This window comes from Ambystoma mexicanum, chromosome 11 (assembly GCF_040938575.1).
Source record: "Ambystoma mexicanum isolate Mex_15411 chromosome 11, UKY_AmexF1_1, whole genome shotgun sequence".
NCBI classification, from domain to species: Eukaryota; Metazoa; Chordata; class Amphibia; order Caudata; family Ambystomatidae; genus Ambystoma; species Ambystoma mexicanum.
Window position 1 is genome coordinate 1,009,343,317 of NC_090934.1, and position 23,733 is coordinate 1,009,367,049.

Consider the following 23,733-nt stretch of genomic DNA (forward strand, 5'->3'; position numbering starts at 1 on the left):
TTCTTTTTGATTGAGTGGCCAATCATCATGCCTCTCATATATGCTTTGAAGGCTTCCCACACAAATTCCACCTCTACCTCACCAGTCTAGTTTGTTTCCACAAAGAACCTAGCATCTTTTACAATCTTATCTAATATTTGTCTCTTCCAGTAGTGTAACATTCATTCTCCACGTACTTGATTTTGGCATTGGATACGTCAGTCATTTCAAGTGAGACTGAGGCATGATCTGAGATTGAGCTACTTTGAATGTCTCCTCCTTTATAGTTCTGGGTGCATAATCCTGATGCCAAAAGTAGATCAATCCGAGAATACCTTTTATGACAACCAGAGTGAAAAGTGTATCGTTTCTCTAAAGGATGTTGAATACTCCACATATCTAGTAGATTGCATTCTGCCATGAAGTCTTTCAAGGCCTTTCGTTTCACCATACCTTCATTACTCATATCTACACTTTTATCCAACTTTGGTTCAAGAGTGACGTTAAAATCTCCCCCACTATCAGATTAGGGTGATTCACATTTTGTATAAAGTGTGCAAGAGTGTTACAAAATGATCTATCACCACTATTTGGAGCGTAAACATTGCATATACAGTAGATAAGATCTTGTATTTTCAAATGGACACATTCAATTCGCCCTTCGTTGTCCCTTTTACACAACATTTCAGAAATGGGTACATTTTTCATAATTAGTGTACATACTCCCCTAGAGCGCGAGGTAAAGGCAGAACAAAAAAACATTCCCTACCCATTCTCGTTCCAAATTCCCTGCCTCTGCCTCAATTAAGTGTGTTCCCTGAAGTAGGGCAATGTCAGCCGCCAACTCATTTAATCTATTCAAAGTAATGTTTCTTTTATTAACACAATTCGCACTATTTTCATTCCAGGAAACCACTTGCAGACCATGCTTGGATGAATTTGCCATCTTAACGTTGTTCTTAGCCCATCCTGTGAAGAAGCCTACAAACGTAAACCCACCAACACAAAAAACAAACAAAAGCAAAACCATTACACCCCTGCTTTTGAAAAACCCAAACCACAGATATCTCCCTTCCATACTCTACGTAGAGTGAACACTTCCCACTTACTCGCATTGATTTGAATCGTTATATTCCCTTTATCATTAACTCCCTATCCCATATCTTATTTTGTAGTTCCTATGTCCTTATAAATGATCAATTGGAACAAGTTTATAGCCTATTTAAGTTACCCTCACTCATACTGGACGTTCGTGTATACCCTCTCCTGTACTCCCCACTAAGGCACCAGATTTCATTTCTGGCAGTACAATATTAAAAAATCATTTCCCCTTAATTTGCTGGCATTGAAACGTCTGTGCATGGGCTAAATGTTTAGACCATATATAGGCCTGATCAAATATCTCAGTGATGTACCACCGCCTAACATCACATCCAAATCTGCTTGTGAGTCCTTAATCCGTATCACAAATCCCAGAAGTGCCCACCCCACACATCAGCGTAACCATATGCACATTCTAATTGTGTCTCCAACACTAGTCTCATGGCTCTTAATTACCATAGGGAGCCACATGTCGGGCAAATGGTATATTAAATCTACCATGTCCCAAAATAAAACGTGCCCATTTCCACCACGAACATAGAATAGCGCTCACTTTCATGCAGTCTTGTAAATTAAAAGGCACAATCCCCATGGGTTTACAGGTCCATAATGAAGCTTGTTTATTTTTGGATGACATTGAATATAAAAGGTCATTCTCCCAAATAGGTACGAAGTGTAGCAGAGATGGGATCCTTTTGACTATTAACACATCATTACATTCCTGTAATAAAATTGCTGAAGATTTGCAGAAGTTTCTTTCTAAATGATACTACTAATCAAAATGCAAAAGATAAACTAGAGGTGATTCAAAAAAAGCAGGATGAGTTTTATCAATTTTTTTTGGTAGTTGTTGCTTTGATAAATTTGAGAAAGATGCAGACAAAGAAATATATCTCAATGCGGTTTACGCAGGAACCACATATTTGGGGCAGGCTAATTATCAGAACAACTCTGCTCCCACAGGGCAAAGGAAAAGATGGTCACCTTTTCCGATACTTCTTCAGGATCTGATCAAGACATGTAACGAAATTGGGAATAGGGCAGTAGCTCCAGAAGAGGACAACACCTTTTTTTAGGAATGGGTCGTTTCAGAAAAAGAGGCAGAGGGGATATACCCGCCTTCAACCTGCCACCCCCACAAACAGAAGACCCAATGCAAGTCAACATGTAAAAAAAAGTGCATGTCAGGGACAAGAGAACTAGCTCCTATATTTAACATATTATGAAATCTGCGTGAACAAGAGCGGTCTGTCCTTGAAATGGATCTTTAATTTGTTTCCATGTCCAAGGCCCTCTTCCCCCCCCCCCCACCCCCCAATGGCTGGAGATAGAATTTAGACAGGTTTTATGCAAAGTTAGACTGCATGGTTTGTCTGAAGGCAAAGCGATGCAAGAATCTCAAGGAGGACCTGCCTTTTCCACCCCAAGTCTACTTTTGCCTCACCCAATAACATGGCCTCTAAAAAAAAAAGTATTAACCTTCGAGAAAGTCATTTTAAAGGGGTTCCATACATTACACAAACAGAACCAGAAACCTATGCACTTTCAACTTTGGTCAACATAAAAATATCATTACATCTTTCCGAAATGACCAAAGAATTGTTATCAAGAGTGCAGACAAAAGTGGGGGATATCTGTTTTAGATACAGACAAGTATGACACAGAATTAGTGAAGATTATATGCAACAGCGACTTGTAGTGTTCATAATGGGAATCCCATTAATTCGACACACTCTAATTATTTTCTTGATCACTCTCATGATCACTGAACAAGGTATGAAAGTGGGATTTCTTACCAAAGAGAACATGTTTTTTCTACCCCCATCTGTCCTAAAAGCCCTGTTTCTTAAAATATCTTGCCCAAAATCCATAAACCTCCTCTCAATCCCCGGGGACGTCCTATAGTGTCTTTACGTGGTACCATTTTAGAACCTGTGTGTACATGTATTGATTGTTTTACCTTTTGCTGCCATGAAACCTACTTTTTTATCTGACTCCATAGATGTTATCAATGAAATTGAAGGTTTACCATTCGATTTCCATTTTGATATTTTGGCCACCCTAGACGTGAGATACCGTTTATTCTAACATCCCCCCCCAAGGGGATGCCTTGGAGAGTCCTAAAAGATTTCTTAGATGGAAGGATAGCACCTCGCACTATACCTACTTCTTTCATTTTACAACTTTTGGACATAGCCCTTACTAGGAACTATTTTCGTTTTAAAAATGTGTTCTACTTACAAGCCAACGACGCAGCGATTGGGGCAGCTTTTGCCCCAAATCTAGCCATCTGTACATGGCAACATTTGAGGAGTTGCTTATACTAACTCCGCTAAATCTTTTTTTCTCGCCCATTTGATTTTTTTTTGTTATTCTTTTTAAAGATGCATCAATGACATTTGTCATTTGGGATACCAGAGAAGGCAATATTCTAGATTTCTTCAAATGGATCTATGAATTGAATCCCAACTTGAAACTTACCTCCGCAACAGACACCAAATCCCGTTTTTAAATGTTTTGATTAAAGAGTTGGAGAGCATACTAGCAGCCATCTTGTACAGGAAAAACTACAGATGGGAACACCATCCTCCCTTTTGAGAGTTTCCATCCATTTGGGCAATTCTTAGATGTAATTGCAGGATTTTCATAAAGAGTCAGACGTTACTTTGGAAAGGTTGCAAAGAAGAGGTTACCCTAGGCAACTTTTAAGACTGCAAAAAAAAGCTCTAAACCAGAATAGATCATTCAGTGCATCACATTTTTGCAACAACAAAGAATCACAAACATTGGTCTGTGTGACTACTTTTTGACCACTCAGCAATGCTATAAAAAGCCTCATCTAAAGAAATGTGTATATTTTAAAACCTCTGAACATTCTTGGGTTTACCCCCATCACAGAGCATTTTCCTTGTGGAAACTGCCAGGCTTGTACTTTACACAGTTTCAGACTAGTAGAAAAAGATTGGACACTGAATGTCCACAGTACATGTAAAAGCGGCAATTTAATTTATTTTGTGGAATGTTCATGTCACAAAATGTATGTGGGGAAAACATCCAGACAAGTTCCAACACACACCACAGAACTTCCTTACAAAATACCTACCCAAACACGGTCAGCCGTACTACTAAAGCACTTTATGATGGAGCATAGCCAAAAAATTTTAAAATGATGGGTTGTTAGAAGGTGCTCTGTGCCTACTCAGTCCTCGCTATTCATCTATTGCTGACATTCTTCCTGCATTGTTTCCTAGTTACAAAGGAGCCCTCCTTGTCATTTCCCAGCAAGGGTTCTAGATTCTAGGAGAAGGAGTTGAAGGGGGAAGGACAGAGGTGGACATTGTGGTCCTTTGCTGGGGGCTGTTTCTCCTGATTAACTCCACAACAGTATTGCTCAAAATAGTGCTCAAATATTGAAAGCAGAGTTTGGTAATCTCCTATATACTTCGCACGTCATCCAATTTAGTCAATTAGATGATGTAGTCCAGGCTGTCAAATTCTGCCAAAAGATCAAACATCTTCATAGTAGGTGTCCCCTCATCTAGGAGATTACTTTGATCAACAGGTAATGATCTTTCCATGTTCCTTCCATGACAGAAGTCGGATTGTTTCTCACCCAACTGCAGACAATTTTATACATGTTTGCAACTGAACATTGCCTGCTTTCCCAGTATTGAATTCTTCTACTTGAACTCGAAAGCTACACATGCTCCTCTTGCTCTGACGTCTAGCAGCCTCCGTGCCTCCTTCAGTCTGGTGGCTATGCTATACTGAGGAGCAGCATTTCTCCCCCCTTTTTGGTTACTTCTCCTGGGAAGCTGCTTTGGTGCCATGCGTGCCCATTGTATATACCTTAAATGTGTAATATTTGTTAATACCGCGTTTTGGTTATGTAAGGCTGGTTCATGTTTTGAAATCAATACTTAACTTGACCTTTGTGAGACTGACGAAATCTGTGTTTTTAAGCAAACATTGGTGCTTGATGCCAACATTTCAAATTGGTACATTATGTATTTGGTAACGCCTCAACTACATTGTCTACAGAGTTTGCATTTTAAGCAGCCTACATAAAAAATAAATGTTCTGTCCATGCTGAGATGTGTGGAAGAGAATGGGTAGTGGTAGATGGTACATCAGTTGGTCAGCGGTGCTCAGAATGGTCATTTGCATTGTCCAAATGACATGGCCATGGGAAGCGCTCCAACGAACATTCCTTAGGATACCTTCAACTCGGTTGGCACGTTGTTGAGCTGCCTGCTCTCCATCCCTGGTCCACGCGGCAGAAGCCGGAGTTAGCCTGCTCTACCTTCTGAGGCCCTGTGATAATCCTCGATTTACTGTGGCTGCACTTCTACTGTACCCCTGCTTACATTAAAAGGGGGTAGGATAATACTTGCTTCAAAATACGTTTTGTACTTGATACTCTATTTACTGATTTGCTTGTTTGTTTTGCAGTTCAACTGCCCAACAGAGAATGTGGACCTGCAGGGGAGAACTGCCCTGCACGATGCAGGTAAGTTGCAGGGATGTTATAAAGGTGAAAGGGCAGCAGAACACTTGGAGGACTGGATGAGGGGGCCAAGAAGAGGAAATGCATGCTTTGAGCTGGGGCTGGGCAGGGTGGGAGTAACCTCAGTGGAGATGGCAACAAGGGGTAAAGAGGTAAGGAAAAAGTGGTGATGGCCTGAGAGGGGCAGGGGCAAGTAGGGTACTGAAAACTGTTTTTGTTTTGCAGTCTACACGCTGCAGTCTATTAAACAAGAAGTTTCATTTGCACTTGTGCAGGCGACGCTAATGAACTGATGCTAAGCAAACATCATGCATCCTTGATTCTTTCAAGAATTGAGCCATCTCATGCCTCAATGACAACCTGAGTTTAAATGCAAACATTCCAGTTTGCGCCTGACATTTAGGAAGCAGTGTAGAGCAGGCATGTTACAAATGAATAGCAATAAGGTTGCTCCGTGAACAAGACATGCTTAATGAAAGTGATGCCGGCAGCATTGTGCTTCAGAAGGTGTGGAGGTCGACACATGGGTGGAGTAGAGTGGCACCCCATCTCTCGTCTGTGCCCCAGGGATAACAGAACATCTGCATGACCCAGTCATCCCTTCAGGAATGCCATACACTTAGCAAGGCCTCTGCTGCTTGAGGTCAGGGTTTGCGAATGTAAGAGCCTGGCAGATTAGGCTTACCATTTTTGTACTCGTGAAAATCCCCTGGGACCCTATCTGTGGAGACTCATTTCCCACTGGTGCAAGGACCCAGAGAGCCACCATGACCTGTTGATGCTGCATTTTAGAGGGTTTTTATCCTGGATGACCAATCAAAAGGATTGTAAGTAGAAGCCCCCTTCCCAAATCTGTTCTCCACTTGGGCCCCTTCTCCAAAAGGATGAAGAGATTCAGCACTTCTGTAGGCGGGCATATGGACAGAGCTTGACTAGAGAACCTGGCCAAACTGTGTACACCGCAGGCAAGCGGCTGAGGTTGGCTGAGATCAAGCAGAAGTCATGAACTGGCAATGCCCACTAATTTAACAGTATGAACATCCGTGGTGAGGCTTCTCCTGGAAGGTTAACTGGGAGGGGATGGATGGATGGATGGATGGATGGATGGATGGATGGATGGATGGATGGATGGTGATTACAGATAAGGGCTGCTTACAAGAGGAAGTCCATGTTCACACCATCTTAACCTGTCGGAGGCCAGTGCAAGCGCCAGTAACTGGAGGTTAGGTCTAGTTATTACATGCTGCACAATCTACCAGACTTGTGTGTGTGCATCTGAATGCCTCCTCCTCATAGTGTCACTCACAAGGGTTGCTGCATAGGGTCTAGCCGAGAATAGTACGTTCAAACCTTTATTGTGGGAGACCTTGTATGCAGTGGAATCAATTGCCCGCCAGGAAGGTGTTGGCCAGGCTCTGTGCCAGTTTCCCTGCTTTTCTTTTTTTTAATGTGGAGACTAGGTGTGAGGTCGACCATGAGCATGATCCAGGACACAGACCCATGCCCCGGCTGCCTTCTTCCCACACAGTCAAACACACAAGTGTCATTGTGATTGAAGCTGTCCTGTTTCTTCAGTCCCTAGTACTGCCCCCTCTCCTGAGTCTTTACAGAAGCTGCTGGCTCTGCATCCCGTGTATTCTTGCATGGTGTTAGGTACGCCAGGCACATAACCAGTGCAAAGGATCACATTTTCTCTTCCTTTCACTTTCTCTCCGTGTCTGTGATCTCATGGCCAGCTGCGATTTGTAGCCATTGATAGTTTTGTAAAATCCTGCCATACAGAACAGAATGCTGCCGTTTATTTTGTCACACACACCTCTGTGTAACCTACAACCACCCCTGCACCCACACCCTACTTTGGCCAACACTTTTTCCCTGTTTCCCCACCCTCTGTTTTGTAGCCGCCGCTGCTGTTGTTGTGCAGCGTTTGCATTATTGTGATTCTGTCACAACATTGCACATTCGTCATCGTTTTTCTGGCAAAGAGCATGCACCTGTCAAGGGCTGGTGGTCTCACAGCCCTCATCCTTTTGCTTGGATTGTACTCTAAGTCTGTTTTCAGTGTCTATTCCCGCTTCTGCTTCAGTATCAGTAATGGTGATCTATCAGACACTTTCAGTCGCCTGACTTCTAAGTCTGCTGTTTCACTGTTTCCATGTTAATTTAGAAGTCCCTGTAGTAGTGTTTCACTCCCAATTTGGCCTGCAAGACGCAGTTTTCAGTACCTGGAGCAAGTTACCCGATGTGTTTTTATGACCCTGCCAAAGATGTCTACCAGTCTAACATAAACTTTGTGACTGAAGGAATTGAAGGTAACCAAGAAAGTCAACGAGAAGCTTTTGGCTTTTAAAAAAAATACTTTGAAGCACACAGATTATTAAATGACCTCCATGCATTTACTTGATGGGGCAGAATTGCATTAAATAACATGGTCTTGACATCTGGTTCTTTGGTGAACGTGAGGGAGGGGGGTGGGGGAGGCACAAAGAAGGAAATGCTTCAGTAACAGGTGGCAAAGCCAGAAAAAGGCCAGGGTTCAGGCCTCGGTATCCATCTGAAAAAGCATCATATGCTGGGACCTTGTGGTTTATGCCTCTGAGATGTACCGTGTGCAGTGTATTACAGCTCCATTCTTCAAGAATGTGACTATTGGTGCCCTCCTTTACACTGCTAAATGTGCTCTCGAGCATGCAGTATCCGAAATACTAGCTTATTTAAAGCAATGAGCCCTTATCCTTCATTATTGGTCAGAGTGCTACAACCCTGCAATTTAATTTAATTAGAAATCTTTCAGCGCCCAGATGCCCCCGGGTTCGGTGCACTTAACAAATGCCTAAATAAATAAATAGAATTAAATAGCACCATGTGGTCGGTTCAAAGTGATCTGTGTAAAGGCGGGTGTAAAGTAGAACAAGTATTGGCAAAGCCAACAGTAGGTAAGGTAGGGTAGGCATGGGGTAGACCTTTGCTAGGCGTCGATATAATGGTACTACCTAGCCATAAGATAGCAACAGCTGGAAAATGGAGTGATTACCTGTGCATATGATGTCAGTACCTGGCAAATACTTCTCGAATATCTCAAGCCAAAACTGTTGGCTTAGTCATTGCTTGTTTTTAACAGGACAGGGTAAATAACCAAACCTTGACGTTCACGCCCTCGCCCTTACTGAGATATGGTTCAAGGCCAGCTCCGTCACTGCTTTTAACACGCTTCTTCCTGAGTGCTACAAGATCATATTCTACCCTAGACCATCCCAATCTGGCGGTGGAGTTGCTCTGATCTTCCCTTGGTGGGTTGCTGCCTCTATCCCCACTCAATCATACTCTTCCTTTGGAAGCCTAGTCTGCAGACTCTGTCTCCCCTTCTTTCTCTGTGACTCACTCTACCAGTTCCAGACCCCGCGGTCCTTTCACCTTTATCCTCTCTGAATGGGCCAACCTCTCCACCTCTCTTCTTGCCTCCTCCACCAAACCCATCTTCCTTGGGTACTTCAACATTCATCACTACTCCCCTGATGTGGCCACCACTCTGTTCCACGACCTCAAACACTCTGACCCTCACTATCCTCCTCTCAGGCCCGACCCACCCTGCAGGGAACACCCTGGATGCCCTCATCTCGACAGACATCTCTCTTTCCAACCTCCTCAATAACCCTCTCTCCTGGTCCAACCACTCTCATGTCTTCCTTACTTGACCTCCCGTGTCTCCTTCCCCCGCACTGCCAGTCCCCTTCTCAGTCATTCGACCGATGAAGCTTGTGTCAGTCGCTGCCTTTGCTTCCTCCTTCAGCCTTCCTCCATCCCCCTCTTTGGACTCTCCCGCTCACTCTGTCCTTACTGACCTCCATCTCTCTATCACCAACACCCTGGGCATCCTTGCCCTTGTCAAGAGGATCCGTATGAAGCCTTCCATCAAATGCAACTCTTGGTATGACTCTGACTTGGCTGCTTTGAAACGAAAGTGCAAAGTGGCAGAGCAGAACTGGCCTGCCACCTACTCCAAAGGCAATACCGTCTTTCCATCTGCTCCAAGAAAAGAGCTCCTGTCCAAGCTCACATTTGTGGAGCCACAAACCACACAGCTGAACTCCTTTTAAAATCTGCAAGGAACTCACTAATCCTACCACAGTCCTCCCTCCTCCTCCTCCTCTCCTCCTCCTCCTTCTTCTCCTTCTTCTTCTCCTTCTCCTTCTTCTTCTCCCTCATACTCCCTCATACTCCCTCATACTCCCTCATACTCCCTCATACTCCCTCATACTCCCTCATACTCCCTCATACTCCCTCATACTCCCTCATACTCCCTCATACTCCCTCATTTCACGAGGTGAGATCTCTAACAGGTGCTACCCGGCTCTTCCAGAACCATCAAGAACAACATCGACCCTATAGCCCCTGCCTTGGTGGACCTTTGCAAACACTCTTTTGCCACAGGCTCGTTCCCTCAGTCCTTTTTGCACCCTCTTCTAAAAAAGCAGTCTGCGGAATCCTCTTGCCCGTCTAACTATCGACCTATCTCTATGGCCCCTTTCTTGGGCAAACTCGTGGAGAAGCTGGTCATCCCCCAACTGACCTGCCACACCGAATTGGCGGACTGCCTACATGACCACATGACCACCAGTCCAGTTTCCGGGCAGCCAGAGGCACTGAAACTGCGCTCCTAAATACCAGTGAAGACCTACTCTCCAATCTGGACTCTCGCTCTTTCTGTTCTGATCCTCCTTGATCTCTCCCCTGCTTTTGACACCGTCAACCACTCCATCCTCATAAACTGTCTCTGTGATACCCTAGGCATCACGGACTGGCCACTGGCATGGCTCAAATATTTCCTCTCTAACGGACCCTCCCAAGTTCAAATGGGTCCTTTTCCCCCTCATCTACCTCACGCTCCACCTGTGACGTCCATCAGGGCTCTATCTTTTCGCCATGGCTCTTCAACATCTACCTGGACCCTCTGGCCCACCTGAATTCCTCCTATTCTCCTCACTTCCAGTGTAACGCAGACATTGCACAGCTCTTTATGGCGGTCTTCCCCTACCACCTCCTCTTACTCTTCCGGCCTTGATGGTGGACAGATCAGCCTTAGTAGCATGAATATTTTGGCCGATGCAGAACCAGCCAGTTTAGAGAATTGTAACTTGGGTGTCTGACTGAAATCTTGGACGTTATCTGGCAGTTCATTTTATATTCCACCATCCAGAAGCATTGGCTATTTTCACCTATCCAGGCCGCTAGGGTCAGCTTCTCATAACTTGCTTGGTTTGAGTCTGAATGCTGGCAATAAGTAGATCACCTTTTCATTTTACTGTTCAACCTAGCTGCTGTTTCCAGTACGACACGTTTTCTGGCTACACTGAAGGTCCTTACCTAGCTGGATCTTATTTTCATGTCTGGAAACGTGCATTTGAATGGCTGTATTTTAGTGGGAAACTTTCCTAAGCAATATCCATGGATTTCAAACCACTTATGTATCATAGCTCCAGAATTAACAGTATTTGAATTCCGAATAGCTGTACACGTTGCTATATGGACTTTGTAATCCACGTTTCGCAAAAAGATTGACTGACCTTTGTAACAATTTACACAAACTGCACATCTGTACAAATGCGTTCAGTTTTAGAACTGATATGCGTCAAAACACAGAAAAAATGTGAAAACAGACCTTGATGCTATGTTCCTCCAGTGCTCCCAATGACAGTGGGGGCTCTCTGTTTCATGATGGTGCATCTGATATTTCAGTCAGTATGTGTGCATGAAAGCTCAAACAAGAAGCTCAATTTACTGCTCACCTTGAACCGTGTAGCCCAATTCTGCTGAATGCTGTAACCAAGTCCCCAGGGCCTTTTTCAAATTTCTGCCACTCCTGTGTCATCAACTTTCACTCATTGCTAGGCGGTTCTTATATTGAATGTCCTTGTTCATGTATGTGCCCAAGCTCTGAATAATTCACACACTGCACACTTTCAAAAAGACATAATCTTTATCTGTTGCTGAAAGAAATGCTCATTTTGGTACATCTTTAAGGTGGTTTTTGCAGAGACCTCTGACTGTTGTGGTAGGTCAGGAGGAGGACACATATTCTGATTAGACATTTCACTGGGAAGTTTATTAAAGAAAATTAATAAACCCCTTCTTTCCTTATTTTACAAGGCCTCCCTACCTAACGAAACAAGCTCAGGTATTTGTCAGTTAACGTCTAGAAATGAAACTGTCCACCATCCAACTCTAAGCCTATCTGACTACCACTATCTTAACTCCAGTCAGGAGAATGTCTCCCTTCTCCTGAGGTTTGTTGGTTTCTTACCAACTGATTTTCAATGGATGATCTTTAGATAGTGACTACTTTTATCAGTTCATACAGTTCATTTACTGTTGTCTTCAACTTTTGTTTCTTCTCTTGGTTTCCTTTGCTCTTCCCCTTGTAAATCTATCCAACAAGTATCTTTTCCTTCGGGGCTATTTCTTATTCTTCTGAACAGTTCATACTATTTGATTTATTCCTGCTCTTTGACTTTATATACATCTACTCTGTCCAACCTGTTCTCTGGTTTCTCTGTTACAACTTGGTCCACTATTTTGATTAGACCTTCTTGATTTAAACTGGTACGAATTGGGTCACTCGCAAAATACTTCTTCACTTCTATGTTGATACTTTTCTCTTGACTGACAAGAGTATGAACAGGACAATGATGATTCTCATTCACTCCTCTTTCTGATACCTTGTTATAATTTTGCTTTTGACTGTGACGAGTATGAGCATTCCAATAATGATTCTCATCCATGCCCCTGGGTCTCCCGTTGTTCCCATTAACTTCCGTTCTTGGGGCTAACATCACTGGGGTTTACGGTCATGGAGGTTCACCCGCTCTCTCTAGCTTAGCGTCTTGTGGCTTTTCCGCCAGCTCCTCTTCTGTTGGGTTGTCTTGGATGGCTGTACGGTATATTGTATATTGGTTTGTCTCGTGTCTGCCATGGCAGAATGGTTTTGACGTTGTTGCAAGGACCCTCGATCCACCACAAATCTCCTGTGGTCACGCCACCACTCTCAGCTCTTTCTCGCTCTCTTAGGACGAAGTGAATACAGCTGCACTTCTCCTAGCTCTCTCGCTACCGACTGTAGCGCGGCTGGTAGTTCTCGTTCTCCCACGATTGCTGAACGCGGTGCATCTTGCCTCTGATTCTCCTCCTAGGAGTTCGTGCTCAAGCCCCTTTGAAACTGGCGGGCTCTTTGCGTCTTAAGGCTCCTCTCCTTTTTGGACTTATGCAGCCATCAGGCTTCCCCTGCGTAAGTCTGTGTTCCTTCTCTTTCTCTTGTGGATTCTCTTTTTAGCCAATGCGTCCTCTTCTTCGTCCCAGTAGTATGGGGACTTAAAGGGAACTCTTCTATTCCCTGTTGGCAATAAGACATACTGGTTGTCTCTTCACATATATTTTTAGCAGGAAGGTTTGAAGATGTTATTTTGGAAGGTCCTCTAGCGAGTTTCTCACGGGAACGGTAGTCCTTGTCCCCAAAGGGGGAGTCTCTCCCAGTGAGGTCCCACTTTGCTCTACCAGTATGGAGGGTATTGCAGAGCGGGCTCACCACCCTAGCCTCACAGTGGGGGCTCCACCTTGGGGATAAGGGGCTAATTCCTGCGATTTGTCACACTGCACAAACACTAGCCTCAAGGTGATGCAGTTCACTGATCCCCAAAAAAGAAGCCAACCGCCCCTTAAAATGTTAACATGGCAGAACCCACAGGCTTAACGCCAGGAATGGGAAGTAGACTGACACGAAGGTACGGCCAGTCCACCACTTAACCATAGCAAATACCAAAAACTGGAATAGTGGAAAATGTACACATTTATTGTGTTACATGTAAATGGATCTCTGAGTTAAATGTGTACTTTAACAACAAAACACACAGTATAAAAATACTTAGCATGGTCTAAAACTGTAAATGTCATGATGACAAACACCCCTAAATTGTAGGTACATAGTATTGTACAATACTATGTGTTGTAGGTCCACTCCCTGGTGGTACTCACTTTACATATAAAGGCGAGGGATGGAAAGAGAAGGGAACCAGTAATGAATCCTTTTAAATTCGAAGTCTGTATGTCAATATGTGCTTTGTGACTGTGGTGTGCTTTGCCACAGTAAACTGCCAGCGCTTCATATTTTAAAGTTGCAGTGAACTTTTGTTTTTCTCCCCTCCACTCCTCAGCCATGTCAGATTGTCGCTCCAGCGTGCAGCTTTTGTGTGATCATGGAGCCTCGGTGAACGCCAAGGATGGGGTAGGTCTGCATAATCCCCAGAGGTCCCAATTGGGGATCTCTGGGTGAGCACCTTTGGCAGATTTAAGGCAAAGGCCACCGTAGGCAAGATTGATAGAGGGCCCTGGGTAGGCAGAGCGTGGGGTGGGAGGCGTTAATGGCTATCACAAGTGGGCATTAATGAACTTTAGTAGCAAAGGTTTAATGTATTTTAACCTGTTAACAGCACTGATCCGCTCCCATTTAAACTCGTCTGCTTGTCGAGCCTGTTGAAAGGATACTTTCTCCGTGGGGGGGGGGGGTCCTGTGCAGCCCCAGTGGTTTGCCTTTGATGTGAGAAAGGCAGAGGCAGGGGGCACGTGGGCATTTGTCTCTTGTCCGAGTGTTAAATCTGCCTCTGGTGAGCACAATCTTACTCTGCGCCCACAGTCTGTGCCAACCCCAGGGCTAGCCCATTAGTCCGGTTAGTACCTGCCTTTGCCAACCGCCTGATCGGCTCACCCAGGGTCTTGGCTTATGCCATTCTCTGATTGGGTATGTGTAGAGGTCCAATCTGTGCTATCCCAAGTGTAGTGTATCAAAGAGACGCTTTTTGTTCAGTCCACGGGGTGGACTGTATGGATCAGATCTGTGCCATGCTGAGGGCGCAGGTTCTGCTAGGGATATGAGCTGTGCCTTTCGTAGGGCGGGTTAAGAAGGGCCTACACTGTACATGCAACAATGTGGTATTTCCAATGCTCCTGCTCTCAAACCCCATATTTATTTTTTTCTCACAGGACGGGAGGACGCCTCTGGTGCTGGCCACACAGATGTGTCGCCCTGCCATCTGTCAGCTGCTGATCGATAAAGGTGCTGATATAAATGGCAGAGACAAGCAGAACAAGTAAGTGGCACAATAACCCTAGCTGGATGAGCCCAGCTTATGAATGCTATGTTGTGAGAAGAGAGAGGATTTCACCAGTTGGTTGAGAGCTGGACGGAAAGGGATAGCTTGTTTGGCACTTATAAAATGGCTGGCTGTATGCTTTTTTAGTATCCTAGTCTTTATTCTTCCTCTCAGCCCTTCACATGGAACTGCTCTCATTTAATGGTACTGAAGCAGGTGCCTTATCGCTATAGAGAGGGTAGAAGTCCGAGTAAGTACGTCTGTCCACTTTCTAGCCTCCTTTGCCCCTCAAACTCCTTTTTTCAGCCTCTGCCAGCAAATTCTGACCATCTTCACCTGGTTGAGTGGATAGACATGTCTCGACATGAGGGCTCTTTATTTGGGGGTTGGAGGGGTTTTGGAGCAGGTTGTTTTGCCACCTTTAGAAGAAACTGTTGTCATTTCTCCTATATTCTTTGGCGTATAATAGTGTAGCCTTATGCCTCTATAAATGAAACATGAACTGCTTTTCTTGCTGTAGGCCTATTTCAGTGGGCTTTTTCAAGCGCTGTTTTTACACTTTGCCAGGAAAAAGCAGCCTCCAGGCACATTAACATAATTTGCCATGGGCGTTTGGCAAGAAGGGCACGGGTCACCATCTGAATGCACGGCACACATTTCTTTGCTTGACAACAATACACATAGGTAGAGTTAATTAATGTTTAGACCTCCCATGTCACAGGAATTCATTTTCCCCACAGTGATTATTAAGGACTTCAGTCTTATAAATGCCCAAGGTCCATCATATCGACTAGGTGAATGGTCCATTTTGAGGTATTAAGCAATCGGATGATCATTCTGATATAGGTTTTAAAGTGATTTTGTTGCTCCCCCTGCATTCTCATGTTGGTGGGGGGGCCATCGTGTTTTATTCGTATCTTTACTGTTCACAAAATGTGCTTGGTCTTTCAGAAACCAGTGAAACTTTTGACATTTTCTTCCAGACTCTCAAAAGTATCATGCTTTGTCCATAAGTGGTGCTCCCAGTCTTTGACCGGTACCGTTGGAGAGATATATTTATATTTAATGCAAGGAAAAAATCTTGCTACAGATCCCTTTTGGATCTGAATAACCGCAACATAGTCGGACATTGTTAGTTATTCATAACTTACTGAGGTGTATCCTTCCAAATGCCGCTGGTTGATTTGAAACCAGTATCCACACTAGTTTGCTAACAAGAATGCATGAACTAGCAAATTGTGGTTATTGTTAATGATGCTATGCTGTCCACAACCGTCCTCCCCTCTGCGATACGATGTTGCTCAGTGATTTTTTTCAACAAGGGCAATGTTGATTCCGAAGTATTATCTCCTGCTGTAGCTTTGCATTCAGTTGCTAAATCTTGTTTGAGTACGTTTTCATGGTCCTTCAAAGTACACGTTCAGCAAGTGATACGATGTACATTCAAAGCATAGAAAGCAACTCTATTATCCTTTTTGCGCATCTAATGTTAGGAGGTCTTTTTAGAACCCGTGCTGGTGTCTGGTTTTGGGGAAAAACCTTAGTGGACCTGCAAAGGCTTGTTACACTTTAATCTAACCAAACTCTCTGGGTAGCATAGGCCGAGTGGTGAGGCTCTGTGTTCGGAGTTCAGGTGTTTGATGGCAGGTACAGATAACAGTAAATGAAGTTTATAAGTGGTTATACGTCCACACAGATGTATACAAATATTATGTTTGAGGAACACACTTGCCATAAAGGTCAACACTGCTGCTCACTGAGCAAAAAGCATAAACCTCAGACCTACACATTTGGTAACGCACACAATGGACTACTCCCCACCTTAGTATAGACAGAGTGCAATTAAGCAATGCAAAAGGAAAGCTAATTAAAGGGGGAGTGAAACCTCAATAAAAATGGTTAGGCAGTCAATACCTTGTAGTTTTAGGGTAGCTTTCAGTCTTTTCCTACCCAACCAGTTTAGTAACCAGCTTTTCAGAGGGACCAGTACAAAGGTAACACCTAGAAATTGAGCGATGGCAGTCACAAATCCCCCAGAAGGAAGATTTGGTCAAAGGAAATGGGTATGTTCCTTATGTAATGACACACCAGCTTCAGTTAAAAGGTTTCCCACAAAAGGGTGGTGCAACTCCCATTTCCTAAGTTTGGATGGGTCCCCAGGAAGTAACCCTGGACCATAACTCCACTGCGCAGCGTCAGGTAGGGGTAGCTCAAGGAATTGGACTTTACGGTCATTGAAGCATTATGGGAACGGGGGCTTTAAATGTGGTATGCAACCTTCTGCCGCTGAACTCCAAATTAAAGAAACACAACCCACATGTAAGTAGGAGTTGTTTGGGACAGCTACTCATGCCTTTGATCCATTGGCAGGAGGTACAGGTGTCACGGATGCACTAGTTTGTTTTCAGTGATGGGTTTGGGTCCGGTTAGCAGCGATTCCAGTCTCACGACAGTGTTCCTGTGACCCAACAACTGGCCATTACTGGTAACTGTGATGGATCACTGCATCAACTCCCAACCCTGTGGAGTAACCCCAGGATGTTTCAGGTGTGGCGAGTTTCTTTGGTGCACCCACATAGGACTCCAGATTGCACGGTGGTGAAAGGCTTTAGGCAGGTCCCACTTCACAATGGAGCAGTAGCAGCAGGTGAACAAGTTAGTTTCACGGCTCATGGATCTGCAGTGTGTCCAGCCTCCAGGCAAAACTGTCGGAACAGCAGTAGTGTCCCTTCTGAGGAAGGTCCAGCTCCTTGAGAGTTTAAGGATTACATCAGTATAAGGGAGGATGGTGTCTTATACTGGAGGGTCTCCCCTTGTCTCAAGAAGATGGTCCAGTTGTTCCGCGGTGGATGGCCTTGGCAATGTTGACCCATAGCTGTAGTCCTCTGGTGTTTTAGCAGGTGTCTTCAATTGCTGGAATCTTTGTTCTAGTGTGCGCCATTCATAATGGCTCTAGACCGCCTCCTTATATCCCAAATCCAGGCTCTGATCAACTTCAACCCTCCAGTGTTAAGCATCTGCACCATTGAAATAGGCAGCGGCTGTCCAATCATGGATTTACACCACTGAACATTTGCACAGCAACAAACACCCCCCTGGCTGAAATGTGATTTTGAAGACCCAGATCCAGCCAGTTCAGACACAGCCCCTCCAACAGCCCTGCCTAAGCCCCTTCAACAGGCTACCAAAGGCAGCCTTTCTTTCCAGCTCCTCTAAGCTCCCGGATCAGAGGAGTGTGGGCCTGTTCTCCCCCTTCTGGGTTCAGCTGGGCTCTCTCAGGTTTCCCTCTTCAGCATAGAAGGTACAAGGCAGCCTTCATTCCCCTGCTTAAGGCTTCTTCTCCAGTGTTTCCCCAAACCAGTGAGACTGGGAACCAGTCCCCAGCTGAGACAACTTTACTTTTATTCGGTCCTTTCTCCCGCTTGCTGACTGCTGATTAGCTAAACTGTCTGGCTTCACCATTGGGGGAAGTAGTGCTTATATGATAGTCTCCCAGGGTAAGCCATCCCTATTGGTCAATTCAAAGAACAAGAAAGTCCAATTAGGAGTTCCAATTAGCTCTCCTATACAAGAGCTTTGCTCCAGTTTATGTGGTTTGCTCCTCCGGGGTAGATGGTAGGTATGGCTCTCTGTGTTCCTTTTGCTTTATGAAAGGTGGTTTTATTTTTATTTCCCTTGCCTTTGTGGTGTTGTACTTAGTTTAAATTCAGTTTACCCACTGTCCTTAATGGGGAATTGAACCTTGGTCTTCTACATGTGAGGTAACCATTCTACCACTGTGCTATTTCATCTGTACTGCCCTTAGATAAAGCCTTTTCCTTCAGCTGATGAGTGATTTCCCTCTCTCTGTGCTGGTGGCGTATCTTGTTGCATGTTGCCGGCCTTACCACCCGTTCCTCTCCCTTTGCCGCCACAGGGATTCATCGATATGTTGTTTGTGTGAGTCGAGGAAAAATCTCGATTCACCACACCTAACTTAGCTGAGGACACCTCCTTATGTCAAGTCTATAAATAGGGGATGAACCCGGGGCGTTACCACTAGAAGTAGCAGAGGATTTGGAATGGATAATGGGAGTAAGGGTGTCCCTTGAACCAAAATGGGGTGCATAAAAAAAACCTGTTCCCTGGTAGCCACATGGGCCACTAATGGCAGCACACCAGAGAAAGGGTTGCAGTGACAAGGGGACTATCCCTCTCGTCAGAAAAAGAAAGTAAAAAAAAACATGGGAGCCAGCAAGAATTTTGAGGGAGCCATGGTCGTGCAGAAAATACGCCAAGAATTTAATTCTGCCCTAACACTAGTTAATATTCGGGATAATAGGATGTTAGGATTTCTGAATAGCAGAGTTCAAAGACGCCCTGCAAAGTTTAATGCAAAGAGTATTCTGGTCTTCTGTGCCACTTACTGGCCCTCTTCCATCCAGATGGTGTTATTGGGACTTCAAAGCTTTGTATTCATGGACTAAAGTATATTGAATTGGTATATTAATAGCAAGGTGCCAGATAATAGTGTTCTGGATAAGAAAGTGTATTGTCGGAGAACATTGTTTTTACTTTCTCTCTTTGGTTTAAAAAAGGGAGACTGGGGCGGTGGAGGGAGGATAACAACTACAAAATATACATGAGACAAAAAGGCTTTCATGTTGAGCCTTCCAGGCCGCTACATAAGTGCATAATGCACTGTAGGTAGGGGTAAAGAATTTTTGACATTTCTGCCAATATACTTAATGAGGGCCAGGTTGAGACTGTTCAGGTAAGACGCGCCTCTGCTAACTGTTAATAGTCTATTGATCGACTGGTTGAATTTTGTGGATAATAAAGGGAGAATTGGACAGGTGCGGCCTTAGATGCTGAAAAGGCCTTTCATAGAGTTAAATGTCTTTTTGTGGTAGACCCTACCTTGGTTTACCCTTGAGGAAAAATGTATAAGTATCTGATAAGTGTTTATCCAAAAGGAAATGAAGTCCGTACCATAATTAGGCCAACAAAGTAATTTATTTGCAAGCTTTTGTGGTCTTGACCACTTTCTCAGGCAGAGATTAAATGAAGCATTTGAAAAAAAATTACAGCTTAACTAGCTCCTTCTGGAATGTATTTCCTTATCTGTACCTTTCTGTTTGCGTGATTTGTAGCATGTTCAGCGATGCATGTATTCCAGATGTTCAACCCCCCAACAAGTTCCAGTATTCAAGGTGTGGATGGTACACTGCCTTTAATTGGGGTAGGGGGTCATTGGCACTAAAGAAAAGGGAGAGAAATACACAGCCCATCCTGTTAGATTTCTCTCAGGAAAGCAGAAGAGGGTGGGGTAGTGCCTGCCATGATAGTTGTTCAAGTAGCCAACTGCCTGTATATTCGCAAATGTCCTCACCATGCTTCCACTTGTGCACTGGGACAGGGCAGGGGTGCTTGGGCTCATGCTCTCTTGATTCCCAAGAACAAATTGTATCTCGTTCAGCCAGGAAAAGTATCCTCAGGCATCCCAGAACATGATTTCATACTGGCCTGGAGTATCTGTAACAATGATCACTTGAACACAATGTCCTTGAGGAGCCCCTTTTGTTCTCCTAGAGTCATATTAAATTCACCACTAACTCCAGAGTATGGGTGTGCCTCCATTATGGGGTCCTGAAGCACTTCCATCCTTTCTCCTTAGGAAAAGACATTGCATGTAGATGCCTCAGCAGAACCTACTAGATTGCTAGCATTAAAGGGTTGTCTGCCCATTCTAAGTGGAAAGAGGATTCTTTTACACACAGACACCACTGATAAATCCTACTCCTGCATGCAGGATACATGCATTCATGCAATAAATGCATCTGTGACTTTTTGAACAATAAACCTTTTTTGGCAGTACTCCTGGTGGGGATGCAACCCACTGAAGTGGGTATCCTGACTAGCAAGACTCCTTCACGTGAGTAAAAGTGAAATTATTTAGTGATCTCCTGTTGTCCATCTGCGTGAGATCACCAGAGACAGTTCTGTGAGTCTCCACTTTAAACTCTTTGCAAAAGAAATAGGACCGCTCCAACCCCACTGAAAGGTTGCATTTGATCCATCCTGGATGCAGAGTGCAGAAGTTTGGTTACTGTTTCTTTCCTTCCCCTTTACCCTTTCTTCCCAAATTAGTGATAAAGGTTCAGGGGGTCCATTGGATGGCACATGATGCTGGTGACCCCACATTGGCAAATCAAGTACGGGTCCTTTATTCTGTTATCTGGCTGTGGTCCTTCTGATAAATCTTCCTCGGGGAGAAAATATATTATGTTGTCCTGTTGCTCTGGTCCTTGATTAACCATTTGTTCACTTTTTGGAATACTCTTCTCTCTGTGCCGCTTAAAAAACCAAATTGAGTAATTCGAAGGAGGCAAAACAAGTATCCTTTGCAAAGGGTTAAGCTCCTTTTTACTCCTCACAGAGTAGAAAAGAGGACCAAAACTTACAACTGGATCTCCCTTAGAATCTCTTGTAGATTTGGTGAGCAAAGGTATTTTGGTAGAAAGTTTACTGTCCAAACACCTTTGCGGAAATCTGGCCTGCTCTGTTAGTTCGCCTACTGTGGTGAGTTGGCTGAACTTCCCATTGTTGCATGGGGGAAGCGAGCAATTAAGTTCTGTGTTGGGCCACTGCCCAATGTGCCTCCCAAGCGGGTGGAAGAGGAGTGACCTTCCGGGCTCGCTAGCGCCCCAGAGATGTGCAATGACAGTGTTATAGCAATTATTTGTCAAGTGCTCAAACCCGAAGGTAAGAGCATTAGGTGAGCAAAAAGCATATGCTGCAATGTAACCACTCCGTCTGGCATATATTGATGATAGTGAAAGGCTTTAAGAGTTCTTCTGAATGGAAGGCTCAGTTCTGAGTTACTGGGAGTTTATTCCAGAGTCTAGAGCCATGGACCAAGAAACTTCATCTGCTGAATTGAGTTTGAACTCCACAGGAGTAAACGGCATCTTGGTATTGGGGTGGAAGCCTACGAGGCACCCCACTCCAGAGTTATGTCTGGCAATACAACATGTACCAGGAGACGCCACATGACACAGTGATAGACCACAGACCAGAGCAGCATTCGGAATGGTTGATGGTCAGTGGGACTGCGGTAGAAGTCCTCCTACCCATTGCAACCCTTTTATTTGTTATCTTTAAATAAATCTTTCACAACATAATACAATGCAAAAAGTGTCTCTCAAAATATAAACTAAAAAGAAATAAAACAAAGAAGAAAAGAAAAAGGTTATTACACTGCTAATAAACATATACATAGTTGGATAAAATCATATTCATGACTTTAGCAACAGCATGTCATGGATGTTGAATTACGTGCAGATAATCTATAACAAAATAACTGATGTTAAAAAGTCATCTGAATTAATAAAGGGACTTGGAAATCAGTGACAACATTGAAGAGTGCCCACACAATGACTTGATGTTTCCAGTATTCCTCCTATCATTTTTTGCAAAATCTGCACATTGGAATTGTCATTAGGGTCAGCTCTTATATTTTTCATTCTTTTAGAGTATATGGTCCTGGGTCACCCATAAGGCTTGCTCTCCCAAGTGTTTTCTATAAGCACCCTATTTGTGCCCTGTGTTGATGATATCACCCTGCTTTGGTTTTAGGGAGTAGGCCATTGGCTTATGTAATTGTTGTCTTCACCAGGAGTGCAAGTCATTTTACTGAATTGATAGCCCAGTTATGCTCTCTGCCATTTTGTATTTTAGGGCTTCCCCTATTTTAGGAACCATGAGGTAGGCTTAAAATGGCTGTTCTACAAACTTAATAACTTTGAGCCCACATGGCAGTGATGTTCGTTTTTATTGGTTTAGATAAGTATAAGACACTGGGCAGTTCTACTGGCATGCTGTGTGGTTGGCGTAGGACGAGTGGCTTCCCTGAGGACCAACTAGAATGGTTGGTAACCCCTTGTCCCCCCTAGACTTGTGATTGGTAGGCTGGCTTTAGGCAGCTCCTGTCAGTAGGGATACATAAGGGTAAACACTGTCATTGCTCAGTCTCTTGTTGCTGGATTTTTGGAAGTTGCAGGTTTTCTTACTTGTTGTAGGATTTCCAGTAGTTGCTGTATCTTTAGGCCCTCATCGGGCCATATTGGCTGGATGTAATGTAGTGGCTTAGGCCAATCTGCTTGGGCTTTTCTGCAGCTAGAAGTGCATCCTGGGATTCCTGTGTCCTTTTGCTGACTTTACTTGCATGGAGTCTGGCCTTGCGTGCTGAGACATTGCCCAGGTTGTTTTACTGCTGTTTCCTGACGTTTTCCATCAGGATCTCCTGCCTTGGCTCTGATAGCTGCTGTCACATGGAAGGATGATGCAATACCATTACCCTGCCTCATCTGCTCATAGGGCTGTCCTGGGTCACCGCCACAGTCTTCACTTCCTCTCTGGCTGGACCACTCTCCGTTGTCCACCGAGACGCTGAAATCCTGTGTCTGGTTCCCTAGTTTTCCTCACTGGTAATTTCACTGCTGGATTGAGGTGCAGCAGTTTATTCTTCTTTTTGGTCATTGGGCTACTGGAGCCTTTTAATCTGTGCCTAGGAGAAACCCTGTTCTTACTGGGTCGTTTCCTGCTGTTGGAGTAGTTTTCTGGAAACCATCACCATGAGTACTTGTATCTGTGTCCTGGGGTGGATATTTCTCGATACTTGTTAGGCAAAGTTTGTATGTAGTACCCTCTGGGAACACTACAAACGACTCTGACTACAGATATAGGCAACCCAACCTTTGGTATAAGCTTGTACTACACAGTTTTGGTAGCGTGTTGAGCAGCCAGGCTTATCTCAAGAGGGGAAATGTGAGCTGTAGTGGAGTTACTCAAATATTCAGTTACAAGTATTCAAATAAACTCTTACACTCAAGGTTTCTTTCATAAACAATTCATAATTTATTTAGGAGTTGGTTATAAAGCCTTCTTCAGAAGGGAGCAATAGAATAGTAACACACAAATATACTTCAATACTGTACACTTTGAGTTTCTGAATCAGACAAGCTT

General features: G+C 44.2%; 1 protein-coding gene across 6 annotated transcripts in view; it reads left to right on the top strand.

The window, feature by feature from the left end:
* UACA (uveal autoantigen with coiled-coil domains and ankyrin repeats) overlaps positions 1–23,733 on the top strand; it is a 523,730-nt gene that overhangs the window by 279,257 nt on the left and 220,740 nt on the right. For all 6 annotated transcript variants that reach the window (XM_069624208.1, XM_069624210.1, XM_069624213.1 and 3 more), the window contains exons 5-7: positions 5,533–5,590; positions 13,792–13,862; positions 14,618–14,724. In XM_069624208.1, the coding sequence (XP_069480309.1) occupies positions 5,533–5,590; positions 13,792–13,862; positions 14,618–14,724 (236 nt within the window). The remainder of the gene's footprint in view (positions 1–5,532; positions 5,591–13,791; positions 13,863–14,617; positions 14,725–23,733) is intronic.